The 26,787-nt window shown below is 39.0% G+C and overlaps 1 protein-coding gene across 2 annotated transcripts; it reads right to left on the minus strand.

The window, feature by feature from the left end:
- Nucleotides 1–1,428: 1,428 nt before the first annotated feature.
- On the minus strand, nt 1,429–25,149 carry sult1st6 (sulfotransferase family 1, cytosolic sulfotransferase 6). 2 transcript variants are annotated; one of them, XM_026222923.1, is made up of 8 exons: nt 24,819–24,951; nt 19,692–19,828; nt 10,318–10,446; nt 10,102–10,199; nt 3,073–3,199; nt 2,619–2,713; nt 2,329–2,509; nt 1,429–1,779 (listed from the first exon to the last, which is right to left on the minus strand). In XM_026222923.1, exons 2-8 carry the CDS (start codon nt 19,795–19,797, stop codon nt 1,667–1,669), a joined length of 849 nt encoding a protein of 282 aa, XP_026078708.1. In that variant the 5' UTR covers nt 19,798–19,828; nt 24,819–24,951; the 3' UTR covers nt 1,429–1,666. The 2 variants fall into 2 exon arrangements, with proteins under 2 accessions (XP_026078708.1, XP_026078707.1); XM_026222922.1 differs by lacking the exon at nt 19,692–19,828 and having other exon boundaries at nt 24,819–25,149.
- Nucleotides 25,150–26,787: the final 1,638 nt, after the last annotated feature.

Genomic DNA, 26,787 nt, shown 5'->3' on the forward strand with positions numbered 1-26,787 from the left:
GAGTCTTGCGGAAGAACATCGTAGCCAGAACTACTTCTCTCTGTTTATGTCTATGAAGAATCACAAAGGTACTGGGTTACTCCGCCGCGGTACCCCCTAAGCAATCTAAAATAGTCCGAATATAAACACTTATTATAGGTGCACCCTGGTGATTTAGGACAAGCTAAAAACACGGTTTGGAAAATGGATTCATGGTGTACTCGCTTATTATATACATTTTTCTACATTTTGAACACAAACAAAGTTACGGACCGCAGCTCTGATTGGTTGATTTCTTACCGGGAGCGGTCTGTAACTGCAAATGGCAATAGGACCACTGGGAGGAGCCAGAGGAGCTTGATTTTTTCAAAGATTATCTGTCTCATATTCTACTGTCAGGACATAATGACAGGTTTAACAAATATGTAAAAAATATATATTTACAAAAGTTACCTACTGCAGCTTTAAGAGTATCATTTAATGTTTTTTTTACTTTTAAAATATTACATAATAATAATAAAAAAAAAATACCCATTTAAAACCTCATAAAATCTCATAGCATTATTTATGCAATTCTAAGTGTGGTCTAAAAATACATTGTATGGGTCAAAATGATAGATTTTTCCTTTTATGTCAAAAATCATTAGGATATTAAGTAAAGATCATGTTCCATGAAGATATTTTGTAAATGTCCTACTGTAAATATATCAAAACTTAATTTTTGATTAGTAATATGCATCGCTAAGAACTTCATTTGTTTTTGTGAAAAGTGTGGACATCCCATAGGCATAATGGTTTTTATACTGTACAAACTGCAACATGTACTGCATACAAATATGTTGCAGTAATTTACATTTTTCAAAAAGACTTTTCCCACTAAGTAAAATGTATTATTGAGAAAGGGACAAATTATCTTTCTGAAAATCTACATTTTATAATCATTATGTAATGAAAATTTATATACTCTACTTTGAATTTGTTTTTGAGGGTGGATATATTGTGGATATATTTTGTGGTATATTATATTGTCTGCTTGCAGTTAATTTATAAAAAGTACAGAAGCTTGACCAATATGCATTTCTAAAAGCCTACAGTCTCCTTAATAAAAAAAATATTATTTTCGAAATTGTGAAGTCTCAAAGGCTTTATAATAATATAAAGCTTTATAATGCTATTGTCCCATGCAATACCGGTATATAAACTATTATACTTGAACTAACATGTAGCAAATTGGGCATTACTGACACTTGAATATGAAGTCAAATTTATTGGTATAGCGCTTTTCACAATACAGTACACATAATTTCAAAGCAGCTTTATAGAAAGTATACTGTTATGTCTGTAAGCTAATAAAGTTAGACCTCATGTATCCTTATTTTATGCTACTAATATATATATATATATATATATATATATATATATATTATATATATATATTATATATATGGAGCCAAATAAATCACCACTAGCAAATTATTCTTCTAATAGAACCAAGCTCTAATTAATAAGCATATTGCTTAAAGACTGACACAACCCTTTATAAACAATAATGACATTTAAAATAGTTCTAAATACAAAAAAAGCACATATTTTAGGCAATCAGTGAGATCAGGTGAGTAGAATGTTATACATAATGACATCAGACAAAACATCTATAATATATAATGTTGCACAAATTATTTAGGGATCAAATGCTAAAGCGGAATGGAATGTCCACATCTTTCATTTGGTTATTGTAGTCTTCATCAAACATCTGGGATTGAGCTGAGGTGAAATGGTTAACCCAGTCACCAACCTCTCCTGTGTAAACAAACATGCTTAGTGATTCATTATGAACACAGTATTTTGTACATAATTTCTTATTACATGTTCCTTGGAATAGCTGATTCTGATTGCTTAACTGCCATATTGAGTGGTCAAAATGTTTGCATAATGACAACAAAACTATTTTAATGTTATCCATAACAACAGAATAGAAACAACATTAATCATGGGATGACGTTGATGACATGACAACATTTTGGCTAAATATGTTAGCTAACAATTAATTAAATGTTCATTTTTAGGCTACTTTTTCTATGCCACAAGAAAATGACTTGTTTTAGCTAATCTACAAGATAAATGATTTTACAACAGATTCCTGTATGCTAAACAGCCATATAAGCAGGATATACGTTTCTGTATGGTTTCATTAGTCTAAAAACAGCCTAAATGTATACAACTCTCAGCCAGCTAAAACAACAAGCAGACCAATCTTATCTTATGGCAATAGGTCCTGTTCCTCATTCTTTAACTAAAAAAAGAATTAACTTAATATCATAAGTGGTATTTAGTATGGTTTTTACAAACCTTTTCTCATGAATGCAGAAATGGACTGATCAAACACAGGTTTTGGGATGTAGGAGTAGTTAGCCATCGGATTGTCTTTCATGACTTGGAAGGATGTCAGCTGCACAATCCTCTTTATGACATCTTCAGAAACAGACAGGTCCAGATAGTGCATGATCCTTTTAATCTCCCTAAAAGGATTCTTGAAAAAAAAGGAAAATATGAGACAAAAAAACTCAGAAAAGCAGAGAAAATTGATTAAATCAAATTTTAGAAAATTGGCACGACTGAAGATGTGGTACTAAAATTACCTCCTTTATGTCCTCATAGAGTATGTAGAGAATATTCCTTTCCTTGCGTTCCTTCCAGTAGCCTTTTACATGGTCATACCAAGAGCCCCAACCTACTGTAAAAGCATTAGAAGACAGAGTAACCAAGGATTTCAGATTAAACATTTCATTCTATGTTAGTCAAAAGCTAATATGGTAAAAACTGAAAAGAGTGTATATAGTCTGTTTAGTAGAGGGATTGTTCACCCAAAAAATGGAACACTGTCTCAGTTTTTGTCCATATAATGAAAGTCAGTGGGTTGAATATATTTACATTTTGTGGACAAAAACAGCTGAAGTATTTGTCAAAATGTTTGCTTATTGTTTCCCAAAGAAAAATATCAGTCACACAGATTTGGAGTGACATGAGGGTGATTAGATGATGACAGAATTTTCATTTTTGTAAATTATATTTAAATATGTAGTTTTATCTCACATTGTCCCTTCATGAACTTGTGAATGTATCCATCCCAAGGTCCTGGTTCTGGCTGGGTAAGGTTCATGCGATCAAAGTGGAAGTAGCTTACAAGGTTATCCTTAGCATTCCGGGCCAGATAAATGACCTGGAAAAACAGGGGGACTAGTGGACATGATTTGCAGTACTCAGTGATCAGATACAGTTCAAGGGGTTTTAACATTTTCATTTACATTATATTTACATGTATTCATTTAGCAGACACTTTTATCCAAAGCGACTTACAGATGAAGACAGTGGAAGCAATCAAAAACAACAAAAAGATCAATGATATATAAGTGCTATAACAAGTCTCAGTTAGGTTAACACAGTACATGTAGCATGGGCTCTAAATAATATAATAAATAAAAAGAAAACAGATAGAATAAAAAAAAGAATAGAGTAAGCTAGTGTTAGAGGTCTTTACACACACACATAATTGCATAATAAATTAAAAGAAAATAGAATACAAAAAGTTTAGAAAGGTAGTTAGTTTTTTTTAAAGAATATAATTAGAATAGTGAGTGTTAAAGTTAGAGGGTAAAATATAGATGGAAGAGATGGGTTTTAAGCCGATTCTTGAAGATGGCTAAGGACTCAGCTGCTCGGATTGAGTTGGGGAGGTCATTCCACCAGGAGGGAACATTTAATTTAAAAGTCCGTAAAAGTGACTTTGTGCTTCTTTGGGATGGCACAATCAAGCGACGTTCACTAGCAGAATGCAAGCCTCTAGAGGGCACATAAGTCTGAAGTAACAAATTTAGGTAAATGGGTGCAGAGCCAGTGATAGTTTTGTAGGCAAACATCAATGCCTTGAATTTTATGCGAGCAGCTATTGGAAGTTGTGCAAATTGATGAACAAAGGGGTGACGCGTATTCTTTTTGGTTCATTAAAAATGAATCTTACTGCTGCGTTCTAGATTAATTTTAAAGGTTTGATAGAACTGGCTGGAAGACCTGCCAAGAGGGCATTGCAATAGTCCAGCCTGGACAGAACAAGAGCTTGAAAAAGGAGTGGTGCAGCATGTTCCGAAAGAAAGGGCTTGATCTTCTTGATATTGAATAAAGCAAATCTGCAGGATCTGACAGTTTTAGCAATGATCTAAAACTTTAGTCAGCTGATCATCAATCATAACTCCAAGGCTTCTAGCTATTTTTGAAGGAGTTATGGTTGATGTGCCTAACTTGATGGTGAAATTGTGATGAAACGATGGGTTTGCTGGAATCACAAGCAGTTCTGTCTTGGCAAGGTGTCACGGTTGGTAAACCGTGATCTCGGGTTGTTTACACTTTGTGGTGAATTCTGTGTGTCCTGCATCTGCACTGATTAGTTGTGGGCATCTCCGTTAATTGTATCAGCAACAGCTGCCACTCATTACTCATCTCCTATATAATGGCTTGTCTCACGTCTTGTGTTTGTGAGATCGTTGTTTCATGTCGTTGTGTTACTCCCGTCTGGCTTCTGTGTTAGTTTGCGTTTGGATGTCGGTGTTTTCCCCAGTACTTCATCCACTCTCCACACGTTTACTCAGCCATGGACACTTACCTTCGGCTCTGTTCCCCGCAGTTCCTGTGCCACTCTCTCCTGCTGCCTCACGCCGTCAAGACCCGGACTCCTCACCTACTCTCCACTACCGTCTGGATTTCTCACCATCCACCGTCTCCGTGGAGTGTAATCGCCTCATCGTCTTTGTGTGTCTTTGTATGATATCTCATCATCTCATTAAATCCTGTTTACTTGCTATTGTTTCCGGACTGTCTTTTCACCAGCCGTCACAGAACGATCTCACCAAACATGTAAGCAGCGAGCACCAACACCCTCACCGATTTCATGCACCATAGCGTCAAGAGAATGGATCAGCAGCAGGAGAGCATCTCGAACACCGGACGCGCTGTCCAAGCGCTGGTGGCACAGGTGTCCGAGCTCACCCAGCAGATCCATCAGCTCACGTCTCCCACTGCGCCCATCGCCCCGCCTGCGCCGACCGTTCCCCCGGGGATTCCCCAGGTCCACTTCCGGCCTGAGCCGCGACTTCCGGCGCCGGAGAGTTACGCTGGTGAGCCAACTTATTGCAGAACATTCCTTAACAAGTGCTCTATGCATTTTGCCCTGCAGCCCCGCACTTTCGCCACAGAAGAATCCAAGGTAGCGTTCACGCTCACACTTTTATCAGGCAAGGCTGCCTTATGGGGAACGGCGGTGTGGGAGAATCAACATCCGTGCTGTGCCTCGTTCCACCTCCTATCTGACGAGATTAAGAGAGTTTTCGACCGGGCCGCGACCGGCAGGGAGGCCGCCCATCGCCTCTCGGAACTTCGACAAGGACATTCATCTGTCACAGAATATTCCATCGAGTTCTGTACCCTGGCGGCCGCGTGCCAGTGGAACGAGGCGGCGCAGTGGGATAGATTCCTGCATGGGTTATCCGACCCTGTGCAGCAGGAAATCTACCTCCTCGAGCTGCCCCCTACCCTCAACGAACTCATCGAACTGGCGTTGCGGGTGGAGGCCAGGTTTAATCGCCTGGGCCGCCAACACAGTCCTTCCAGACCTCCATTTTCTCCTGGTAGGGGGCGCTTGAGTCGAGAGAACGCGTTCGGTTCTGTCGACGATCACGAGCCCATGCAGGTGGGTCAAGCTTGGCTGTCCTGGAGGGAGAGGGAACGGCGGAGGTCCCAAGGACTATGTTTATACTGTGGAGACTCTGACCATAACATCTACTCATGCCCGGTTAAAGGACCCAGCCCGGTAGTAAACCTGAGGCTACTATCGGGCGGGATCTCCACTGAGAAGTCCTCACCTACATCATCGACCCTCCTTCCGGTGAAACTGCGGTGGAGTAATCAACATCACGAGTGTCACGCCCTTCTGGACTCCGGAGCCGAAGGTAACTTCATGGATTCTTCACTGGCACATCACTTGAACATTCCTGTCCTTCCTGTGTCTCTCCCCATCCATGTCACCGCACTCAACGGCCAGGAACTGCCTCACGTCACCCACCATACTGAACACATCACACTCATCACATCTGGCAACCATCAAGAAACCATATCCTTTTTTCTAATGGACTCCCCTGTTGCTCCCATTGTATTAGGTCACCCCTGGTTGTCCAAACATAATCCACGAGTGGAATGGGGTTCTAACAATGTCACATTGTGGAGTGAAAGACGTCATGAGTTGTGTCTGGTTTCTGCTTGTCCTGTTGTTCCTGTTTCTGTCTTACAGAAGGAGACCATGGCTTTGCCAAACGTGCCCGTTGAGTATCTGGACCTGAAGGAAGTGTTCAGTAAGTCCCGGGTTGCTTCTCTTCCTCCGCATCGTCCCTACAACTGTGCCATAGACTTAGTGTCAGGTAAATCTCCGCCTAAAGGCAAGTTATACTCTCTTTCTATTCCTGAGAGGGAGGCCATGGAGAAATATATTTATGATTCCCTAGACTCTGGGTTCATCCGTCCTTCCTCATCTCCAGCGGGGGCGGGGTTCTTTTTTGTGGGTAAGAAGGATGGTTCTCTGCAACCTTGCATTGATTACCGAGAGCTGAACAACATTACTATTAAGAATACTTATCCGTTACCACTCATGTCTTCAGCTTTCGAGAGGTTGGAGGGAGCATCTGTATTCACAAAATTGGATTTATGTAACGCTTATCATTTGGTCCGCATCAGGAAGGGGGATGAATGGAAAACTGCCTTTAATACCCCTAGAGGGCACTTTGAATATTTGGTGATGCCGTACGGGCTCTCCAACTCGCCCAGGGTTTTTCAAGCACTCGTGAATGACGTGTTGAGAGATATGGTAGATCAGTTTATATATGTTTACCTGGATGACATACAGATTTTTTCTTCATCTCTCCAGGAACATGTTCAACACGTCAGACGAGTGCTCCAGAGGTTATTAGAGAATGGGCTTTTTGTCAAGGCGGAGAAGTGCGTATTCCATGCACAGTCGGTCCCCTTCCTAGGGTTTATCGTGTCGTCTGAGGGAATACGAATGGACCCTGACAAGGTAAAGGCTGTGATAGATTGGCCATCTCCAGATTCCCGTAAGGCCCTACAGCGGTTTCTGGGGTTCGCCAATTTCTATCGGCATTTTATTCGGAATTACAGCCAACTAGCCTCACCTCTGACAGCCTTGACCTCCCCCAGTACTCCGTTCAGGTGGTCTGACGCAGCTGAGGCTGCGTTCTCTAACCTCAAGAACCGCTTTGTTTCGGCTCCCATCCTTGTCGCCCCTGATCCCACACGGCAGTTCGTGGTGGAGGTTGACGCATCAGAGGTGGGGGTAGGAGCAGTGTTGTCCCAACGTGCTGCTTCAGACGATAAGGTCCACCCTTGCGGGTTTTTCTCTCATCGATTATCTCCTGCCGAACGTAATTATGACATTGGCAATAGAGAGTTGTTGGCGGTCAAATTAGCGTTGGAGGAGTGGCGCCACTGTTTGAGGGTTCAGGGGTTCCCTTTATTGTTTGGACCGATCATAAGAATTTAGAGTACATCAGAACTGCTAAAAGACTCAATTCCAGGCAGGCTCGGTGGGCACTTTTTTTCGGCCGTTTTGAATTTACCCTATCGTACCGCCCGGGTTCCAAGAATGTTAAACCCGATTCTTTGTCACGTCTTTTTGATCCCTCCGCCCGTCCCGCTACTCCCGAGTGTATTTTGCCTGAGAGAGTAGTAGTCTCAGCACTCGTATGGGAGGTCGAGTCGAAGGTCAAGACGGCCTTAGAAGGGGTAACGCCTCCGTCCGGTTGTCCACCGAACCGCTTATTTGTGCCGGAGGAGTTAAGGTCCGAAGTTGTCCAGTGGGGTCATTGTTCCAACATGGCTTGTCATCCAGGGATAAGTAGAACTAATGGGTTGGTTAGACAACGATTCTGGTGGCCACATATGGCTCATGACGTCCGCAATTTTGTTTTGGCTTGCTCAGTTTGTGCCAGTGGTAAGTCATCTAACCGACCTCCTGATGGGCTCCTTCAACCGCTGTCTGTCCCTTCGAGACCCTGGACACATATCGCTCTAGATTTTGTTACCACCCTCCCGCCCTCTAATGGCATGACAGTCCTTTTGACTGTAGTGGACCGGTTCTCGAAGGCGGCACATTTCATTCCCTTGCCCAAATTACCTACAGCCAAGGAGACAGCGGTTACTGTTTTAGATCACATCTTTCGGCTCCATGGCCTCCCGGTAGATGTGGTTTCAGACAGGGGATCCCAGTTCATATCCAAATTTTGGAAAGAGTTTTGCAAGTTATTACGAGCATCAGTTAGCTTGTCGTCGGGTTATCATCCCCAAAGCAACGGACAATCTGAGCGAGCCAACCAAGATTTGGAAAGGACGTTGAGATGTTTGGTCTCCAAGAATCCTTCTTCCTGGAGTCAACAACTCTCTATGGTGGAGTACGCCCACAATTCGTTGCCAGTGTCAGCTACGGGCCTCTATCCGTTTCAGTGTAGTGTAGGGTACCAGCCACCAGCGTTTCCCAGTCTGGAATCTGAAGTCGCGGTCCCCTTCGCTCACGCGTTTGTCCAGAGGTGCCACCGCACCTGGACCAGAGCCCGTGAGACTCTGCTCCGGGTGAGGGAGCGCACTAAGGCCAAGGCCGATCGCCACCGGTCAAAGCCTCCCGTCTACGTCGTGGGTCAAAAAGTGTGGCTTTCTACCAGTAACATTCCATTGCGATCTGTTTCTAATAAACTAGCTCCCAAATTTATCAGCCCGTTCACTGTCACCAAGATCATTAGTCCGGTGACAGTCCGCCTCAAACTACCTCCTGCGTACAAGAGGATACACCCCGCCTTTCATGTGTCCAAAATTAAACCCGTGTTTTATGCACGTATTAATCCGCCTACTCCGGTTCCCCCGCCGCCGCGTCTCATAGATGGGGAACCGACTTATTCGGTTAATCGTATTCTGGACTTGAGACGGAGGGGACGAGGATTCCAGTATCTGGTGGACTGGGAAGGTTACGGTCCGGAGGAGAGGAGTTGGGTACCTGCTAGGGACATATTGGATCACTCCCTTATTGATGAATTCAATCAGCAGGTAGGCCCTTCTGGGAAGGGTTGGTAAACCGTGATCTCGGGTTGTTTACACTTTGTGGTGAATTCTGTGTGTCCTGTGTCTGCACTGATTAGTTGTGGGCATCTCCGTTAATTGTATCAGCAACAGCTGCAACTCATTACTCATCTCCTATATAATGGCTTGTCTCACGTCTTATGTTTGTGAGATCGTTGTTTCATGTCGTTGTGTTATTCCCGTCTGGCTTCTGTGTTAGTTTGCGTTTGGATGTGTGTGTTTTCCCCAGAACCTCATCCACTCTCCGCACGATCACTCAGCCATGGACACTTACCTTCGGCTCTGTTCCCCGCAGTTCCTGTGCCACTCTCTCCTGCTGCCTCACGCCGTCAAGACCCGGACTCCTCACCTACTCTCTACTACCGTCTGGATTTCTCACCGTCCACCGTCTCCCTTGAGTGTTATCGCCTCATCGTCTTTGTGTGTCTTTGTATGATATCTCATCATCTCATTAAATCCTGTTTACTCGCTATTGTTTCCAGACTGTCTTTTCACCAGCCGTCACACAAGGTTGAGTTGAAGGTGATGGTCCATCATCCAGCAAGAAATGTCTGTTAGACAAGCTTAGATGCGAATAGCTACCGTCGGATCATCATGATGTAATGAGAGGTATGAGTGTCATCAGCATAGCAGTGGTATGAAAAGCCATGTTTCTGAATGACAGAACCTAATGATGCCATGTAGACAGAGAAAAGAAGTGCTCCAAGAACTGAGCCCTGAGGCACCCCAGTAGTTAGATGTTGTGACACACCTCTCCAAGATACTTTGAAGTTTTAACATTACAAGACTGAGTGCCTTTTATGACCAATACACTCTAGAGAGAAGTAATTTTGTTTTGTCTTCTGTGTTGGGGAGGAGACATGAAAATAAATAAAAAATTTACCTTGTGTTTTAAGTTAATTAAAAAAATACTTTTTTTTCAAACTGAATTATAACCTTGCATTTATTTTCCCAGAATCCTTTAGGGACTAGCTGAATGGGCAGGTGAGTTTTGATGACTCTCGGTGGTTTCATCTGTTTAAGTAAGTCAAGCCCTAAATGAGGCACAAAGATAAATTAGTTTTGTATACACAGGTGCATTGACATATCCTTCATATAACAAAAAACATGTATGACTGTAGATGAAACATGCACTGATGTGTTAATGTGTACCTGATGGTATGGGTGGAGGAGCGCAAATCTCCAGAAATGGAATACGGACAGCAGTTGGCGCTCTCTTGCAGACCTCAGCATCTCCATTGTGCAGAAGAAGATCTACTATCTCTTGAGTCCAGGTTGTGCCTCAACACAGAGACAAAAAATAATAATAATAATAGACCCAATAGTTCTCAACCAGGGGACCAGATCACACTAAGGGGCCTCAGTAAACCTCCAAGAAATTAATTACAAATTTTAATCAATAAATTATTAATAGTATATTAAAATATCTCATTGAGAAATGGTTAAGAACCACTGCACTGGACATAATGAACATATGTACTGAACTGCAGAATGGTGTAAAGGTAAAGGACTCTAAATAATAATAAAGGATATCAAGAGAAAGTCCATTACCAATACCCTGCAGTCCAGTTTTTACGGCTTTTCATGTTTTCACTGTTATACACTCAGTGGGAATTTTACATATCTTCTGAATGAGCACAAAACCTCCCGTACAAAAACATGTGAATAGGACAGAGAAACAGATGCATATTGAAAATATACAGCATATGTTCAGCAATAGACAGCATATAAATGAAAACTGCATAATGTTATGGAGTAAAATGTTGATCCAGAAAGTGGTATGTGTCTGTGCAAGGTTTGGAGGTGTTGATGGAAGAGTTGTACTGGATTTATGCTTTGATAATCGTACTGAATATCATCCAGATGTAGTTTTTGGTAGAAATTAGATTTTCTCACCTTTTTTCTCAAAACTATACATATTTATTTATTTATTTATTTATTTTTTTAAAGTAGAGGCTCTGGTCTTTATTTTGGTGTATTGCATGTTAAAATATTCTTACAGCAAAATATACTGGAGGCCATCAAATTTTTGTAAAAATCATCGAAAACTGCTGCCCTTGGCTGCCACCTTTTTTCAAAAATACTGGCAGGAAAGAGTTAATATTGATTATGAAATGCTTTGAGCTAAGGAAAAGCACTATATAAATTAAACTCATCATCAGAAGAAAAATGAGGGACTAAGCAAGCATGGCAGAGAGCATCTGGCCAGCTGAAGTAATTAAAGACATTTGTTGCTAACTTTAAGCAAAATGGCTGAAAACCCACACTTGTAATGTGATGTTATTGCATGTTGCATTTGACCAATAGGTGGTGCTGCTCCCAAATTGATCTGGTGTGGTCAATGTGGGATGATGATTACATACACAAAGTTGGGCATCGAAAGGGCTGATCATGAATTATTTTTTTAATTCCCTATGGGGGAAAGCTGAACAGATTATTTCAGTGAAATGGCTGAACGTAATGAATAACTTGTAATGAGAATTTGTTATTTAGATTTAGCAATTTCTTAGACTACCCTAGCAACTTGCTTTCCCGAAGCACATAGCAACACATATACACTTATTTGGCAACTTTTAAAAGTTATTAGACGTTAAAAAGCATTTTCCTCTTAACCACACAAAGAGGAAAGTATTGGAAAGCTAGCCAAGTGGCACATTGGCTAGACACTTGGAGAAAGGTGCCTAGTAATACACACGTCAAATGTGAATTAGGTTGCTAGTTTCACTTGATCAATAATTGTTTCCTTTATGATTAACATAGTTGTTAGTTTGTGCCTATAATTGTTAATCATTTATGCACATTATTGAACATATTTTCTCGCAAATCAATATTTTTCATCCGTTTATCTGAGTTAAGTGTCATTTAAAACACAGGAAAAAATGCTAGTGAAAAAAAAAATCACATCAACATCCTTCTGTGTCACAAACTCGTTTAACAACTTTCAGCAACAAATGACCTGCCTTTAGCAAATAAATTTTGATCTCCCTTTTTTTTGCAAATACATTTTTTTAATCAATTTGCAACATGGCCTGTGCTGTTAGCGCAAGAGCTTGAGGCCTGGCTGCATACAATGCTTCGGCCAGGCAGGCAGCAAAAAAAATCCCCATCACCTCGAGACAGTTGATGTGTAAGTGTTGCTCCAGGTTTGACCAAATGCTGATCTGCCCCCATACAGAGCTCCCCTGTAGATGCCTACAGGAGTGGGGACAGAGTCTTGTACAGTCAGGCCAGGAACAAATAATAAGGAGATTAGAGTGGAAGAAGAGTTTTTAGCCAACAACCCTGCTTCAGTGTGGAAAGGTCTGAAAGACATTACAAAATACAAGACACCATCCTCCAGCACTGAGGCGAATCAATCAGACCTGAATGAGTTTTACTGTAGATTTGAAACTCCTGGTTTCACACCTCACACCCGCTCTGACCAACTCTCTACACAACCATCAACACCTCCAGCAACCCGATTTCCCTGAACTCTTGCCCTTCAGATCAGTCAAGATTATGTGCGTCAGGTCTTCAGGAAGCAGAAAAGAAGGAAAGCACCAGGGCCAGATGGTATTACACCAGCCTGTATAAAAATCTGTGCTGACCAGCTGGCCCACATCTCTTTACAGATCACTGGAGCTGTGCACAGTCCCTGCCTGCTTCAAACACTCGACGATCATACCCATTTCAAAGAAACACCAAATCATAGTACTTAATGACTACAGACCTGTTTATTTAACATATGTGGTCATGAAATCATTTGAAAGACTGGTGTTGGATTATCTGAAGGACATCACTGGACCCTTACTGGACCCCCCACAGTTTGCTTTCAGAGCAAACAGGTCAGTGGATGATGCAGTCAACATGGGACTGCACTACATCCTGCAACATTTAGACAAACCAGGGACATATGCATGGATCCTGTTTATGGACTTCAGTTCAGAATCCAATACCATCATTCCAACACTCCTCCAAACCAAACTAACCCAGCTCTCTGTTCCTAACTCAACCTTATTTGTCAATGGATCACCAGCTTGTGAGAATTGGTAAATTCACATCCAACAGCCACACCATCAGCACTGGTGCTCCTCTGGGATTTGTGCTCTCCCCACTGCTCTTCTCCCTGTACACCAATGACTGCACTTCTACCTCTGTCAAGATCCTGACATTTGCAGATGATACTACAGTCATCGGCATCATCCAGGATGGTGGCAAGTCTGCTTATAGAAGCAAAGTCAAGCAACTGGTGCAGTTATAACAACCTATAGCTAAACACGCTCAAAACAGTGGAGATGATATTGGACTTCAGTTGGAAACCCCCTGCACTCCCCTCACTCACCATAATGATCAGCACTTTAGCAACAGTGCAGTCATTCAGGCTTCATTATCTCTCAGGGCCTGAAGTGGGACAATCAAAAAAAAAAAAAAAAAATGTCACATTGACTCCATTGTCAAAAAGGCCCAGCAGAGTTTTTACTTCCTTCGGCAGCAGAGGAATTTCAATGAGCAAAGTCTCTGTTTTCCCATCTGCATCATGCAGGGGCTGGGCTTCTTCTGGAGAGATGATCTTCCTTGCTGAAGGAGACAAAATTTGATGAAACGGCACACAGAGCTGATGTATACAGCAGTCTGCTCCACCCCTTTTGACAGAATCACAATACATCACATTGAAACATCAGTATCATAATGTGTAGTAAACAGCTGAAAGTCGACATATGTGACTTTTTTTGTATAACTTTTTCTGTAATTGAATTAATTTTACTACAGTACAATTCCTGGCCTCACCAGTGACAAACAATAATAGAATCTTAGAATGCATACAGCTTGTGGGGGTTGAAATAAAGGTGTGAATCTCTTGCTCTTTCAAATGGAGAGTGTCTGATGAGCATTTCAAAACTTGCTGAGCAGCAATTTCTGTTTTAGGACAAAAGCCTTGTTTGGTTTGTCTTTTGCGATTTTAGCATTAAATATTAACGACACAAAGCTGATTAAGTTAAATATTATTATTATATATGCTATAGACTGCGAATAAGATTGCAGTTTCACATTTTGCATATGCATTACAATGTTAATAATTTTTACACGCAATTATACAAAATAAACCCAACAAGATTTGTAATGAAGATAAAATCTGTACACAAATAAGAATAAATGTGGCACATCGCACTCAGCATCATGCACAATGCAAATCTTGCACTCTGATATTTTAAGGACTAGTCCTGCATTTAAATGCGGCTGCAATTTTTCTTTTTTTTCTTTTTGTGAGTTTTACTTAAACTGTATAAAAGCAAGTAAAGGCAGCTCCCTTTAAAATCACTGAAATTGTCAATTAATGAATCTCTTTTTTACATCATGTGCACTTTGTTGATTATAATGAGAGTTGATTATAATGAGAGAACTTGAGTTTAGACGTTGAGGACATTTTATAATCCATCCATTCTTTTCAGTTTGAGTGATTTAGCTAAATCGTGGTCAGGTTTAATTTCTTTGTTTCTTGTTATAGTTAGGCTGAATTAATGGTAGCAAAATTATACAGTGCCTCAAATCTTACTAAAATAAAGGAAATAATTCATAAAACATTGTGGCGAGTGGGGCGGGGCCGAGAGGCGTGGGAACGAGGAGTGAGGCCAGGTGTAGTGATTGGAGATGAGCTACACCTGCGCCCTACCACCGATATCGAGTCCCACATAGGAGATGAAAGGATATAAAACTGGAGCGACTATAGTGAAGGACGAGAGAGGACCAGGCCTGGGCCATATTTTATGTGTTTGCTTTTTATTTATGCGCACCAGTCGTCCGTGAGGGGCTGGTGCGCTGTTTTGTGTTTATTTTGAGATTATTAAAGTTTCATTTGATTGTGCACCGGTTCCCGCCTCCTTCTTCCCGATGGTTACGAAGGTTAATATCTTTACAAACATGCAACATTTTTTTTTTTTTTATCAGTGTACAAACTTATAACTTTTACCTAAGTTGTTCTCTGTCAAAATAAAGGACAGGTAATGAATAACAAAGTATGTGTGTGTCAAAATTGCATGCTGTTTTATTAAAGGATTTAAAAAAATAAATTAAAAATGTACTTGTGACAAATATAGGCCTAATATGTGAGAATATTGACAGTTTGCATATAGATCCATGTATGTAACCTAGCTCCTTAAAATAGGCTACCACTTTTAATGCTCCGATGAAAACTAAACCACTATTTCTTTAGGATAATATAACAATGTTAAAAGTTAAATGTTTCAAATCTTAAATATGGTGTAATACGGTGTAGATTAGAGAAAATATTTTGGAAGCATATGGGTTGCAATATTCAATTTGGGATGTAATATGCAAAATGACAATGCAATATGTAAAATGACAATGCATTTCTGTATTTACAATTACATTTTCCATTACATTTGTACAACGTTTGGTGCAAAATTAAAATGAAAATTAAATTACATAATTTTCATTTGCCATTTCATACACCAGTTTTAATATGTAAAATGAATACTAATTTTAACGCTTTATAAGTTGCCAAATTAAAATGAAAATTTATTACAGAAATGATTAGATATGTCTAAAATGTTCAAGCAAAAAACTGTGGCAAAATTATCATTTAAATGCAGTTTTTCTTAAATGCATTAACACTCACAGTCAAGACACTTACGATTGCATTTTCATTCAATGTCCCGCAATGAATGTAGCAAAATTCAGTGTGCACATTGAAAATGCATTCCGAGCCGATCACGTCTCCGCCCCCTCCCGCCAGAGCCAGATTATCCATAAGGGCACTTGGGCCAGTGCCCAGGGGCACCAACCATTCACAACAACTAGGGGGGCACCACATGACACAAGCTTTAAAAATATTTTTCGTAAATTGTTTTATTATTAACTTGACATTCTTAAAAGACCATATGTAACTCGTTTATGAACACTAACTTAACAACAACAATAATAATAATAAAATATAAATAAATAAAGATTACATGACCACTATCAGTACCCCCCTTCCATCCCCAATCTGACAGAGCTGAGTTGGTCCACAACAAGTACGCCGCGCAAATGTGTCATTTTTTTTAACGGCTACAGAAAATGAATCAAAATGGACAGACGTCAATTGAGTGGTTTTGCAAAAAGAAAGTTAAAGAAAGACAAGGACGCTAGACATTTAGCTACAATTCAAAATGTTCCAGGGATCTAAAGTTTTTTTTTTTAAATGAGTGAAGAATGAGCTCAGGATGACAATGACACAGAAGCGATTGACTGCACTCTTGCTTGCTCTCCCTGTATACCATTGAAGTTAAAGTTAAAACATTACCATCTACAGCCGCGAGAGGGCGCTCTATGCTGCTCAGTGCTCCTGTAGTCTACCACTGAAAACATAGAGCGCCCTCTCGCGACTGTAGACAGTAATGTTTTCTCTTGGTTCTTGATTCTAAATATATGTGACTTATAGTCCAGTGCGACTTATATATATATTTTTTTTTCTTGTCAGGACGTATTTTTGGACTGATGCGACAAACTTAGGTGCGACTTATAGTCCGAAAAAATACGGTAGTTGGACAAGTTAATAAATAATAATTTGATTTGTGAAATCACAAAATCACCTTAATTATGCCTGGGGGGGGGGGCATAGGGGGATGGGGAACACTGTCTTAATACGGCCCTGCCTGCAGCCATGTCAATCACTGTGTGAACAAGGCGGGGCTTGCAGAAGGTCAAGAGACTCAAATCTCAAGAAGAGGATTCGAGTGAGAGAACATGGACAAGACCGTTGGTCCATGTACGTTTTGATCATTTCGGTTTATGGCTTCAAAATTTCATTCGCACTTGTGGGCGGAGCTGAAACACTGCTTTCATCTGATTGGTCGAATTGCTCCACCTTCAGCTCTGTCTTTTCATTCTTTCAGGCAGAATAAGAGTCAGTGCGAGTGAAGCACTGTAATGTCTAAAACTACACTCACTGTTAATTAGAATAATATTTTAATCAGATGTAGCTGGGCACATAATTCGTGCTGATGAGACCTGCAAATTATTTCTAGGTTGTAGTATTTTATGAATTTTTTTCCCACTGATAAATACAGTGCAAATAGTTCTCTCTCTTTGGATAAAAGTGAAGTGGAAATAAAAATCAATAATAGACTGAACAGTTCCGTGTCTGTAACATTTACCACTCTCATCTTTTAAGTCATAAGGCACTAGATATGTGTGTATGACATTAATAAATAATTGTAAAAATGAATATAGTTACATTTCTAAATAAAAATAGTAAAATTAGCTCTAAGCTGCTCAGTGCTCCTGTAGCCTACCCCAGAGTGCCCTCTCGCTGCTGTAGACGGTAATGTTTTCTCTGGGTTCTGAATAAATGCAACTTATAGTCCAGTGCCACTTATATATGTTTTTTTCCTCGTCATGACATATTTTTTGACTGATGCAACTTATACCGAATAATACGGGTAACATTATTATCATTATTATTTATCATGAGAGTAACTGACACAGACTAGAACTTTAATGTTTCACCAAATTCAGCTCAGATCTTCAGACTCGTCTGACTCGTGTTTCTGTATAACTGGCCAGACTTACCTTCCCAAAAAATCCTATTTAATTTGATTTCATAAATTTAACTATATTTATTTCCACTTCACTGTTATCCAAGGAGACAGAACTATTTGCACTGTTTTTATCAGTGGGACAATATTTATACAATACTATAACCTAGAAATAATTTAATTTAACTGGCCAGACTTACCTTCCCCAAAAATCCTATTTAATTTTATTTGATAAATATAACTATATTTATTTTCACTTCACTGTTATCCAAGGAGACAGAACTATTTGCACTGTTTTGGGACAATATTTATACAATATAACCTAGAAATAATTTAACGGGGTCTCTTGCAAGTCACAGCAGCACGAATTATGTGCCCAGCTACATCTGATTCAAATATTATGCTAATTAACAGTGAGTGTAGTTTCAGACATTACAGTGCTTCAATCGCACTGAGTCTTATTCTGCCTGAAAGAATGAAAAGACCGACCTGAAGGTGGAGCGATTCGACCAATCAGATGAAAGCACCGTTTCAGCTCCGCCCACAAGTGCAAATGAAATATTGAAGCCATAAACCGAAATGATCAAAACGTACATGGGCCAACTGTCTTGTCCATGTTCTCTCACTTGAATCCTCTTCTTGAGATTTGAGTCTCTTGACCTTCTGCAAGCCCGGCTCGGAATGCATTTTCAATGTGCACATTGAATTTTGCTACATTCATTGCGGGACATTTAAGAAAAATAGTATTTAAATGATAATTTTGCCACAGTTTTTGCTTGATCATGTTAGACATGCAAATGTGACAGATATTATAATACTACAGATACTACGTTCTGGTTCTCACAGCTCTGTAGCCTTGATCAGATGGCAGCAGTTCAAAGAGGGAGTGGGCTGTATGTGAGGGGTCCAGAGTGATGTTGCTAGCCCTTTTGCTCATGTACTGAATGAGTACAGTTCTTGGAGATTGGGGAGGGTTGTACCATTGATTCGCTAAGCAGTCCGGATAACCCTCTGTAGTCTTCTGAGGTCAGATTTGGTAGCTAAGCTGAACCAGACAGTTATTGAAGTGCAGAGAACAGATTCAATAATGACGGAGTATAACTTTTTCAGCAGCTCCTGTGGCAGGTTGAACTTCCTCAGCTGGTGAAGGAAGTACAACCTCTGCTTGGCCTTTTTCACAATTGAGTCAATGTGAGTGTCCCACTTTAGGTTTTGAGAGATAGTGGTGCCCAGAATCCTGAATGACTCCATTGCAGCCATAGTGCTGTCAATGATGGTGAGTGGGGAGAGTGTAGGGGTGTTTTCTCTGAAGTCCACTATCATCTCCACTGCTTCGAGCATGTTCAGCTCTAGGTTGTTGACACTGCACCAGACTGCAAGGTCTTTAACCACCTGTATGTAGGCAGACTCATCACCGTCCTGAATGAGGCCGATGAGTGTGTTGTCTGCAAACTTCAGGAGCTTGACAGAGGGCTCTTTAGATGTGCAGTCATTGGTGTAGAGACAAGAGCAGTGGGGAGAGAACACAACCCTGAGGAACTCCAGTGCTGATTCAATTGGTGCTGGATGAGAATTTTCCCAGCTTCACTAGCTGTTGCCTGTCTGTCAAGAAACTGGTGATCCACTAACAGATGGAGGTGGGCACAGAGAGCTGAGTTAGTTTGGGCAGGAGGAGGTTTGGAATGATGGTGTTAAAAGCTGAGCTGAAATCCAAAAAACAGAATCCTCACATAAGTCATGTGGGCCAGCACCAATTATTCAAATTACTTCATGACCTCAGATGTTAGAGCTACAGGCTAGTAGTCATTTAGTCCTGTAGTTTTGGATATCTTTGGGATGGATGGGGATGAGATTCAGTGATGTCATCATCTATCTAATTTCAATTTAAATAATATATGTGCAATCAAGTTGATGATAGTGACGGAAAATAAGTGTACCCAACTAAGCAAGTTAGAGGTGACAACAGCAAGGAACCAAAACTCCAATCTGTGATATAATGGAGAAAAATACCTTGGGAGAAACCAGGCTCCATCGGGGGGCCAGTTCTCCATTGGCCAGACAAAACCATCAGTTCAATTCCAGGCTGCAGCAAAGTCAGATTGTGCAGAAGAATCATCTGGTTCCTGTGGTCTTGTCCCGGTGGCCATCTAGGAGACAAGGTCTTTATTTTGAATATGTCTCAGGGGTTATCTAGTTGTCTTGGTCTCTGCTGACATTCAGGGCTGTAGAGGTCCTTTCTAGATGCTGACCAATGCGAGGCCCATTCAGATGTTTGTTACAGTTAAAGCTTTACCTATTATGAGTTTACTAGGCATTTTGCCTCTTCCTTTACAGGAACATAAAGACATTATTCATCCTTTGTTAATGCTGGCAAAGAAAGCCATTATGAATAAATGGGTTGGAGATAACCCTCCCTTATATAGGGATTGGCTATTTATGATAAAATACCATATTATAATAAAATAAAATAACCTTATATGCCTAGAACAATTAAGATTCCATCTTATGGATAAACGTATGATATTTAATAGAATGTGGGAAGAACCATTATCTTTCATATAATTTTTGTTTTCCTCCATTATGTTGTGAATATTTTGCATGTTTTATATATATATATATATATATATATATATATATATATATATATATATATATATATATATATATATATATTATAAAACAACAACAACAAAAAAAACTCTGGTTGGCAGACCTAAGAGTTCTTTCCAGGTGATATTCACACAAAAGGTCGGAGAGGTAAAGGGGAACGAGGCCATTTAAACATTTAAATCAAACAAAAGCACTTTAAAATCAACACTAAAGCGTACTGGAAGCCAATGTATAGATATTAACACAGGAGTAATATGGTTGTATTTACGAACACTGGTTAAAAGACATGCTGCTGCATTTTGGACCATTTGTTATCTAGATATTGTAGAACTGTTTATTCCCAGATACAGGGAATTATAATAATCAATTCTTGAAGAAATAAAAACATGAATTGCAGTTTCAAAGTGCCTAAAAGAAAGGAAGGTCTTCACTTTAGCCAACGTTCTTAATTGGTAAAAACTTGATTTGACAACTAAATCTATTTTACTTGCTTTTAAATTTATTATCAAATTTAATTGCACTATTGAAAAGGATGCACGTTTTTTTTACACCTGATTTAACTGAAGTAGAGTAGTACACTAGAATTTACATGAGAAATGTTTGGGACTTCAGAAGAGCCAAACACAATGATCTCTGTCTTACTCTCATTTAATTAAAAAAAAATTCAAAGACATCAGGCTGTGACATCGGAAAGACAGGCACAGAGGGAGTCTGCACCATTTTTATGCTTCTGGTGCAAATAAAGTTGAGTATTGTCTGCATAGCAGTGATAGTACAAACCATGCTTTAAAAAAATAGAGGCTAAAGGAAACATGTATAAAGAGAACAATAAAGGGGCCAACATACAGCCAGGGGGACCTCCCCAGAAAAATATCATCCAATATTGATTGAAAAGCTTCTATTTTTAAGATTGAATCCAACTTAATGCAGTTCCTCTGATGCCCACAACTTGTTCTAGCTGAACAAGGAAGACTTCATGGTCAAATGCGCACTTAAATCTAATAGTACCAGTACAACAGAGTCACCTGAGTCAGTGGTCATTGAAACATCATTTAAAACTTTTACAAGTGCTGTCTCTTTAGAGTGAAACTTTCTAAAACCTGATTGGAAAACATAAAAAATCTTATTGTCATTCAAAAATCTCTGCAGCTGGTGAAAAACCACTTTCTCCAAAATCTTGGATAAAAAAAAGAAATATTAGAAATGAGCCTAAAATTTGATAAAACTGTTGGATCCAAATTTGAACTTTTTAAAAGAGGTTTAACAGTTGCATGCTTCAAACAGTCAGGTACAATTCCTGATTCTAGGCACTTATTAATAAAAAATAGAAAAATGGGGCAACCACAGACAAAAACCTATTTAAAAAGACGAGGCGATATGACATCACAAGGAGACCCAGATGGTTTTAGCTGATTAACAAGCTCTTGTAGAAAAGGAAAGAGAACTGAACTGGCAAAATATAGCACTGACCTGAATGTACAGTAGGATCATAAGTATCAGGCCTGATATCCTGCCTAATTTTCTTTGTCTTCTCTACAAACAAATGACAAAAACTCTCATACATATCTACTGTTTCAAAAAGGTAATTACAAACAGGTGGATTCACAACAGCATTTATAGTACTGAAGAGCATTCTTGGTCTTATGATATAAATACATAGACTTCTGATATTGAGATAAAAAAAGACCTTAAGATTTCATACGAGATCTGGAGCTTATCTTTTTTACATCTTCTTTCAGCTCTTCTACAAGTCTGTCTAAGAGCATGTGTAGCATCATTTAACCAGGGTACAGACTTAGGTTTGGATTTTTAAAATTGCAGAGGAGCTACAGAGTCTAAATATTAGTGCAAACATCATTAAAACAATGTATAAGCTCTTTTGCACTTTGATCAGATGGAAAAGAGACTAGACACTGAGAAAACTTCTTGAACATTGATGAGAAAGTATCACTAGTGGTGGAATATATTATACAGTACGAGTCATACAGGCAGGCTTACATGATTTAAAAACAACAGATGGCAAAGGCATAGTAAATAAAATAGGTTTATGATCTGAGAATCTGTAATCACCTAATTCAAGTCCAGTACTGAAAGTGTAAGACCATGTGAATGAGTGGGACTTTTTACCAGTTGAACTAAATCAGATAAGTCTATAGGCTAATGAAGTCATTGACCAACAGATTAAAGGGACAGCACACATGAACATTAAAATTTCCAAGGATTAAAAACCTATCAAAATTAGGAATAATACAAAAACAACAACAACAACAAAAAATAAAATAAGAAAATCTTTATGAGGTTTTGGTGGTCGATAAATCAATAGAATCTCCAATGGATTAAGAGAGAACAGAGCCAGGAGTTGACGTTGTATCTGTAATGAAGCTGTCATCCGCATCTGTCTTTAAAGCCCAACAAGAAAAATTACAAATAGTTGCCAATCCTCTTACCCTTCTTACAGTTTGCGGGGAACTAAAAAATTTACAGTTGCCAGGTAACAATTCTGAAAACAGACTCAGATCCCTGGCAGACTCAGTTGTATAAAAAAATTGTATAGCCTGAATGCACTATACGTCGCTTTGGATAAAAGCATCTGATAAATGTAAGAGGTGAGGTGAGCTAATCATAGACTGAAGACCCAGGTAAACAATTAATTAATATTTTCTGTTTATTATAGCACTATAGTTTTGTGTTGTTTGTAGTGTGATCGACGTTTGTGTAAGTACTAGTAGACATGTTAGGGAAATAACACGTAAGATTTTAATTTTATTTGATAAAATTAACGAAATGACTAGAAAAAAAGATTCAATCATTTTGCTGAACGAGACTCAAAGATCAGAGTCTATAAAATGATCTGAACTTCCCATCACTACCAGGGAGGAGGAGAAAGATATGGGCCTCTGTGAACATGGTTAAACAATGCATCTGTAGAGATTTGCAAATTTCAAAGCATTTGACATAATATACTATAAGCGGTGAAACAGTTTGAAATAAAAACCAAAACTCAGTAAGATAGACAAACTAAGAGAGACAGAAGGGAGCACATGGGAAGCCACACACAGTGGTGCCCTATTTTTACTACTACATCTAGGAGTGTCGCTAAACATAAGAGAGCATTTATCCTCATTGCCAGATTTGTTATATCTTCATTAGATGAACATGTACTGCATTAAATGACAACAATAACACAAGACTCGTAAAACGCAACTTTACTAACTGTTCACTGGTATACAGGTGACACTCAGCCCATACTGCATATCTGCTAGTACGAGGTGTCATAAGGACAAAATGTACAATGCTTGAAATGCATTACACAACATGGAGTTTGGTCCAGCATACACTCCATGCTGTTCTGAGACCCCAGCCTGGCTATGTGCCCAAAGTTCCCACTACTCCTTTGCACTTGCATATTATCATGTTGACTATATTAACTGTTAATATAATTATATTCAATTAACATATTAACCCCCCCCCCATTTTAAGTCTTATAAAAAATTGACCTCACAGGGGGGCTTATTTAGGAATTCCTATCATTAGATTGATAAAAAAAAAAGAAAGAAAAAAAATCATTATTAATAATTTAACATTTAATTTTAATGGATTTATGCTCTCTGTAACCAATAACTGACAGTACACAAGACACAAACACACCTTGTATGTCATAAACTATTTCAGTTTAATTGATTCATTTTTTTAATTTTGTTTAACAGTTCTGGATGACTCTATGAGTCAGTATGACATTATTAAAGATCAAATAAAATAGAAATAGCACCTTAAAGTTACAAGTTGCAATTGCATGATATAACTACTTTTTGTGTGTACACTGTATTCGTAGGTCTAGTATAAGAAATGTTTTTGCTTAGGTGGCCAAATTGTCTGCCCAATAGAGATTAGTTTTCCTACGAAAGAAAAGTACATTTCACTTAACAGTCATTAAGTCTAAGGCAGGCATACATTGTATTTTAAGCATTAAATGGTAAGTCCTCAAATCTGTTGCCCTTAAACAAAGCCTCAGAGATGACTGCTTAACCAAAGCATCTAAAGACAAAACAGGAAATTACTCCTGATTGTGAGCTCCAGCAGACCTCCCTGTTGATAACATTACCCAAAATTAGTTTAAACATTAACTGATCACCAGAACTAGAGACATGTCAACATTCAGATGCAGTTTTACCCTTAGTATTAAACTGATCTGATCATGTTCACATCTAAATGCCCAACACAACATACTTCACATTAGTTTTTCATGTTATACAGTATGCCAGGCCATAGAATCAAACAGTCTAAAACAGATACTTAAATTTGAATTGCACTAAGAGATGATAGTCCTTCACAATGGGTGTGAGACAATAATGACAGAATTTTAATTTTGGGTGGACTGTTCCTTTAAATCTATTGCCTAAGCACAAGTGGGAGTGCAAAGTAAACATTTCATTGTACAGTGTAGTCTGGTCATACATTAACTGCACATTTAAAAACACAATTTTAGGATAATCAGCTATTTTTAACTTTTCTTTTTTAAATCTTTACCTGCTTTCGGGTAAGTAGAGATGAGTAGGTCTGATGGGTCAGGACAGAATTCTGAAACTGATTTCCAATTTTCAGCAATGGTGCTCATGAGAGGGATACCCTGAACATCTATTAGAGGAAAGCGACGAATAGCATCACCTGCCCTCCTAATGGCGTCCTCATAGCTCAGCTGTTCCTTTTCCATCACCACACAAATGTCCTCTGGAATATCTTCTTATTCTTTTCAGTGTCCTCTCTCAGCCTTTTTCTAACTGTGTCCCTATATTTCTAGCTTCTCTGCTTTGGGCGTTACTGTAATGAATTCCTGAGGTGCAGAGCGCTTATATAACTCATGGACAGCTGGGGTTAAATTCCAAACTTCCACTGATGTTTTCTTAACTTAAGTGCAAGGGAGTGTCTGACATTTCACTTTAAATGGAAAAAGCGGGCAGAGCAGATTTCCTTTTAAAACTATGAGAATAAGTTAAAACTTGGCAAAAACTTCCCAGATTAGTTCAGCATGATCATTATTTCATCATACTTGATTTATGTGACAATTTTGAAAACTAAATTTCTGTGTATACGGATCTAATATTCAATAAAATGTGGTGAGTTACTAAAAATATTCAGGATGCATTTCCGCTTTGAAAACATTTGTCTGTCATTTAGTGAGCATTAAATATTTATTATTTGGTATCCATCCATTCAAACATTTTCTATAACTGCTTATCTCATGCATGCCTATGGGGCAGTGTTAGAGCCTATCCCATCACATATTTGGCCATAGGCAGGGAAAACTCCTAGGTGGCGATCATTGGTGTTGTAATATATATGTATTTTTATTTGTTAATTTTTTTTTTTCAGTATCTCACATAATTTCCCTTTTAAATTATGCACATGGCTAATAAGGAATTTTGGTGTTTCAATGTCCTGATCGATATTAACAAATTTGAAAATACCCCATGCAAATCAAAGGTATCCACTTATAGACACTCCCTCATCTGGCATGGGTCAAATCTGTACTGCAGGGTTGAGTTAAGAGCTAAGCAGATACTAGCTAAGGAATGTCAAAAAAGTTAATCTCCTCTAAAAGATAGATAATCGAGAGCAAAGAACATTTACATCATCAAACAATATAGTCTAGGTCAAGCACTCTCAAAAACTCCCAATAAAATCACTTAAGCTGTTTACACTATGAAATTAATATCTTACAGATTCATATAAACATTTGTGCTTTGCTGTTTCTGATGAGAGAATTCATCAGGTGAGTGAGTGAGTGAAGAAAAAAACAGAATTTTAGTGATGACTCATCTGAATACCTGATTGGTCATTGCATTCATAAGCTCAACAGCATTGTGTATGATTGGTTAATGAGCAGTGCTGTAAAAACATATCTGTATCTGGCTCAGCGCAAGCCAGCGAACACAAATTTGAATTTAGCAGCTGATGATATGACGCTAATCTTGCTAGTGTGGTTGTATTAAATATAGAAAATATTAATCCCTTTTTCGTCTTTTGGAAGCTGCATTAAAAATCCACTTGGCTCAAAAATCAGAGGGGGCACATGAATGGGCATGAAGCCTCGGCTTCTGAATATAAATACATACGCTAGCCTACTGATATCTGAGAATTACCATGTTAAAAGATAGTTCACCAAAAAATTTAAATTCTGTCATATTAAATTTAATTCAAGTTTATTTGTATAGCGCTTTTTACAATACAAATCGTTACAAAGCAACTTTAGAGAAAATTATGTTTCTACAATATTTAGTAATAGCTTATAAGTGGTGAATGTCAGTTTGTGCACGTATGACAGGATTTGTAGAAAAATTTATACAAGATGTAGTCAGCCAGACGATAAACATTATTAATATTATTAATAATTATTAATTATTATATGATAGAGTCACACTTGTAGCAATATTTGTTAGTTATGTTTGTTGATTCAGGGTTAGCATCATCTCTTCTCAGGTGTTCTGGATCCAGACTG

This window comes from Carassius auratus, chromosome 37 (assembly GCF_003368295.1).
Source record: "Carassius auratus strain Wakin chromosome 37, ASM336829v1, whole genome shotgun sequence".
Lineage (NCBI taxonomy): Eukaryota > Metazoa > Chordata > Actinopteri > Cypriniformes > Cyprinidae > Carassius > Carassius auratus.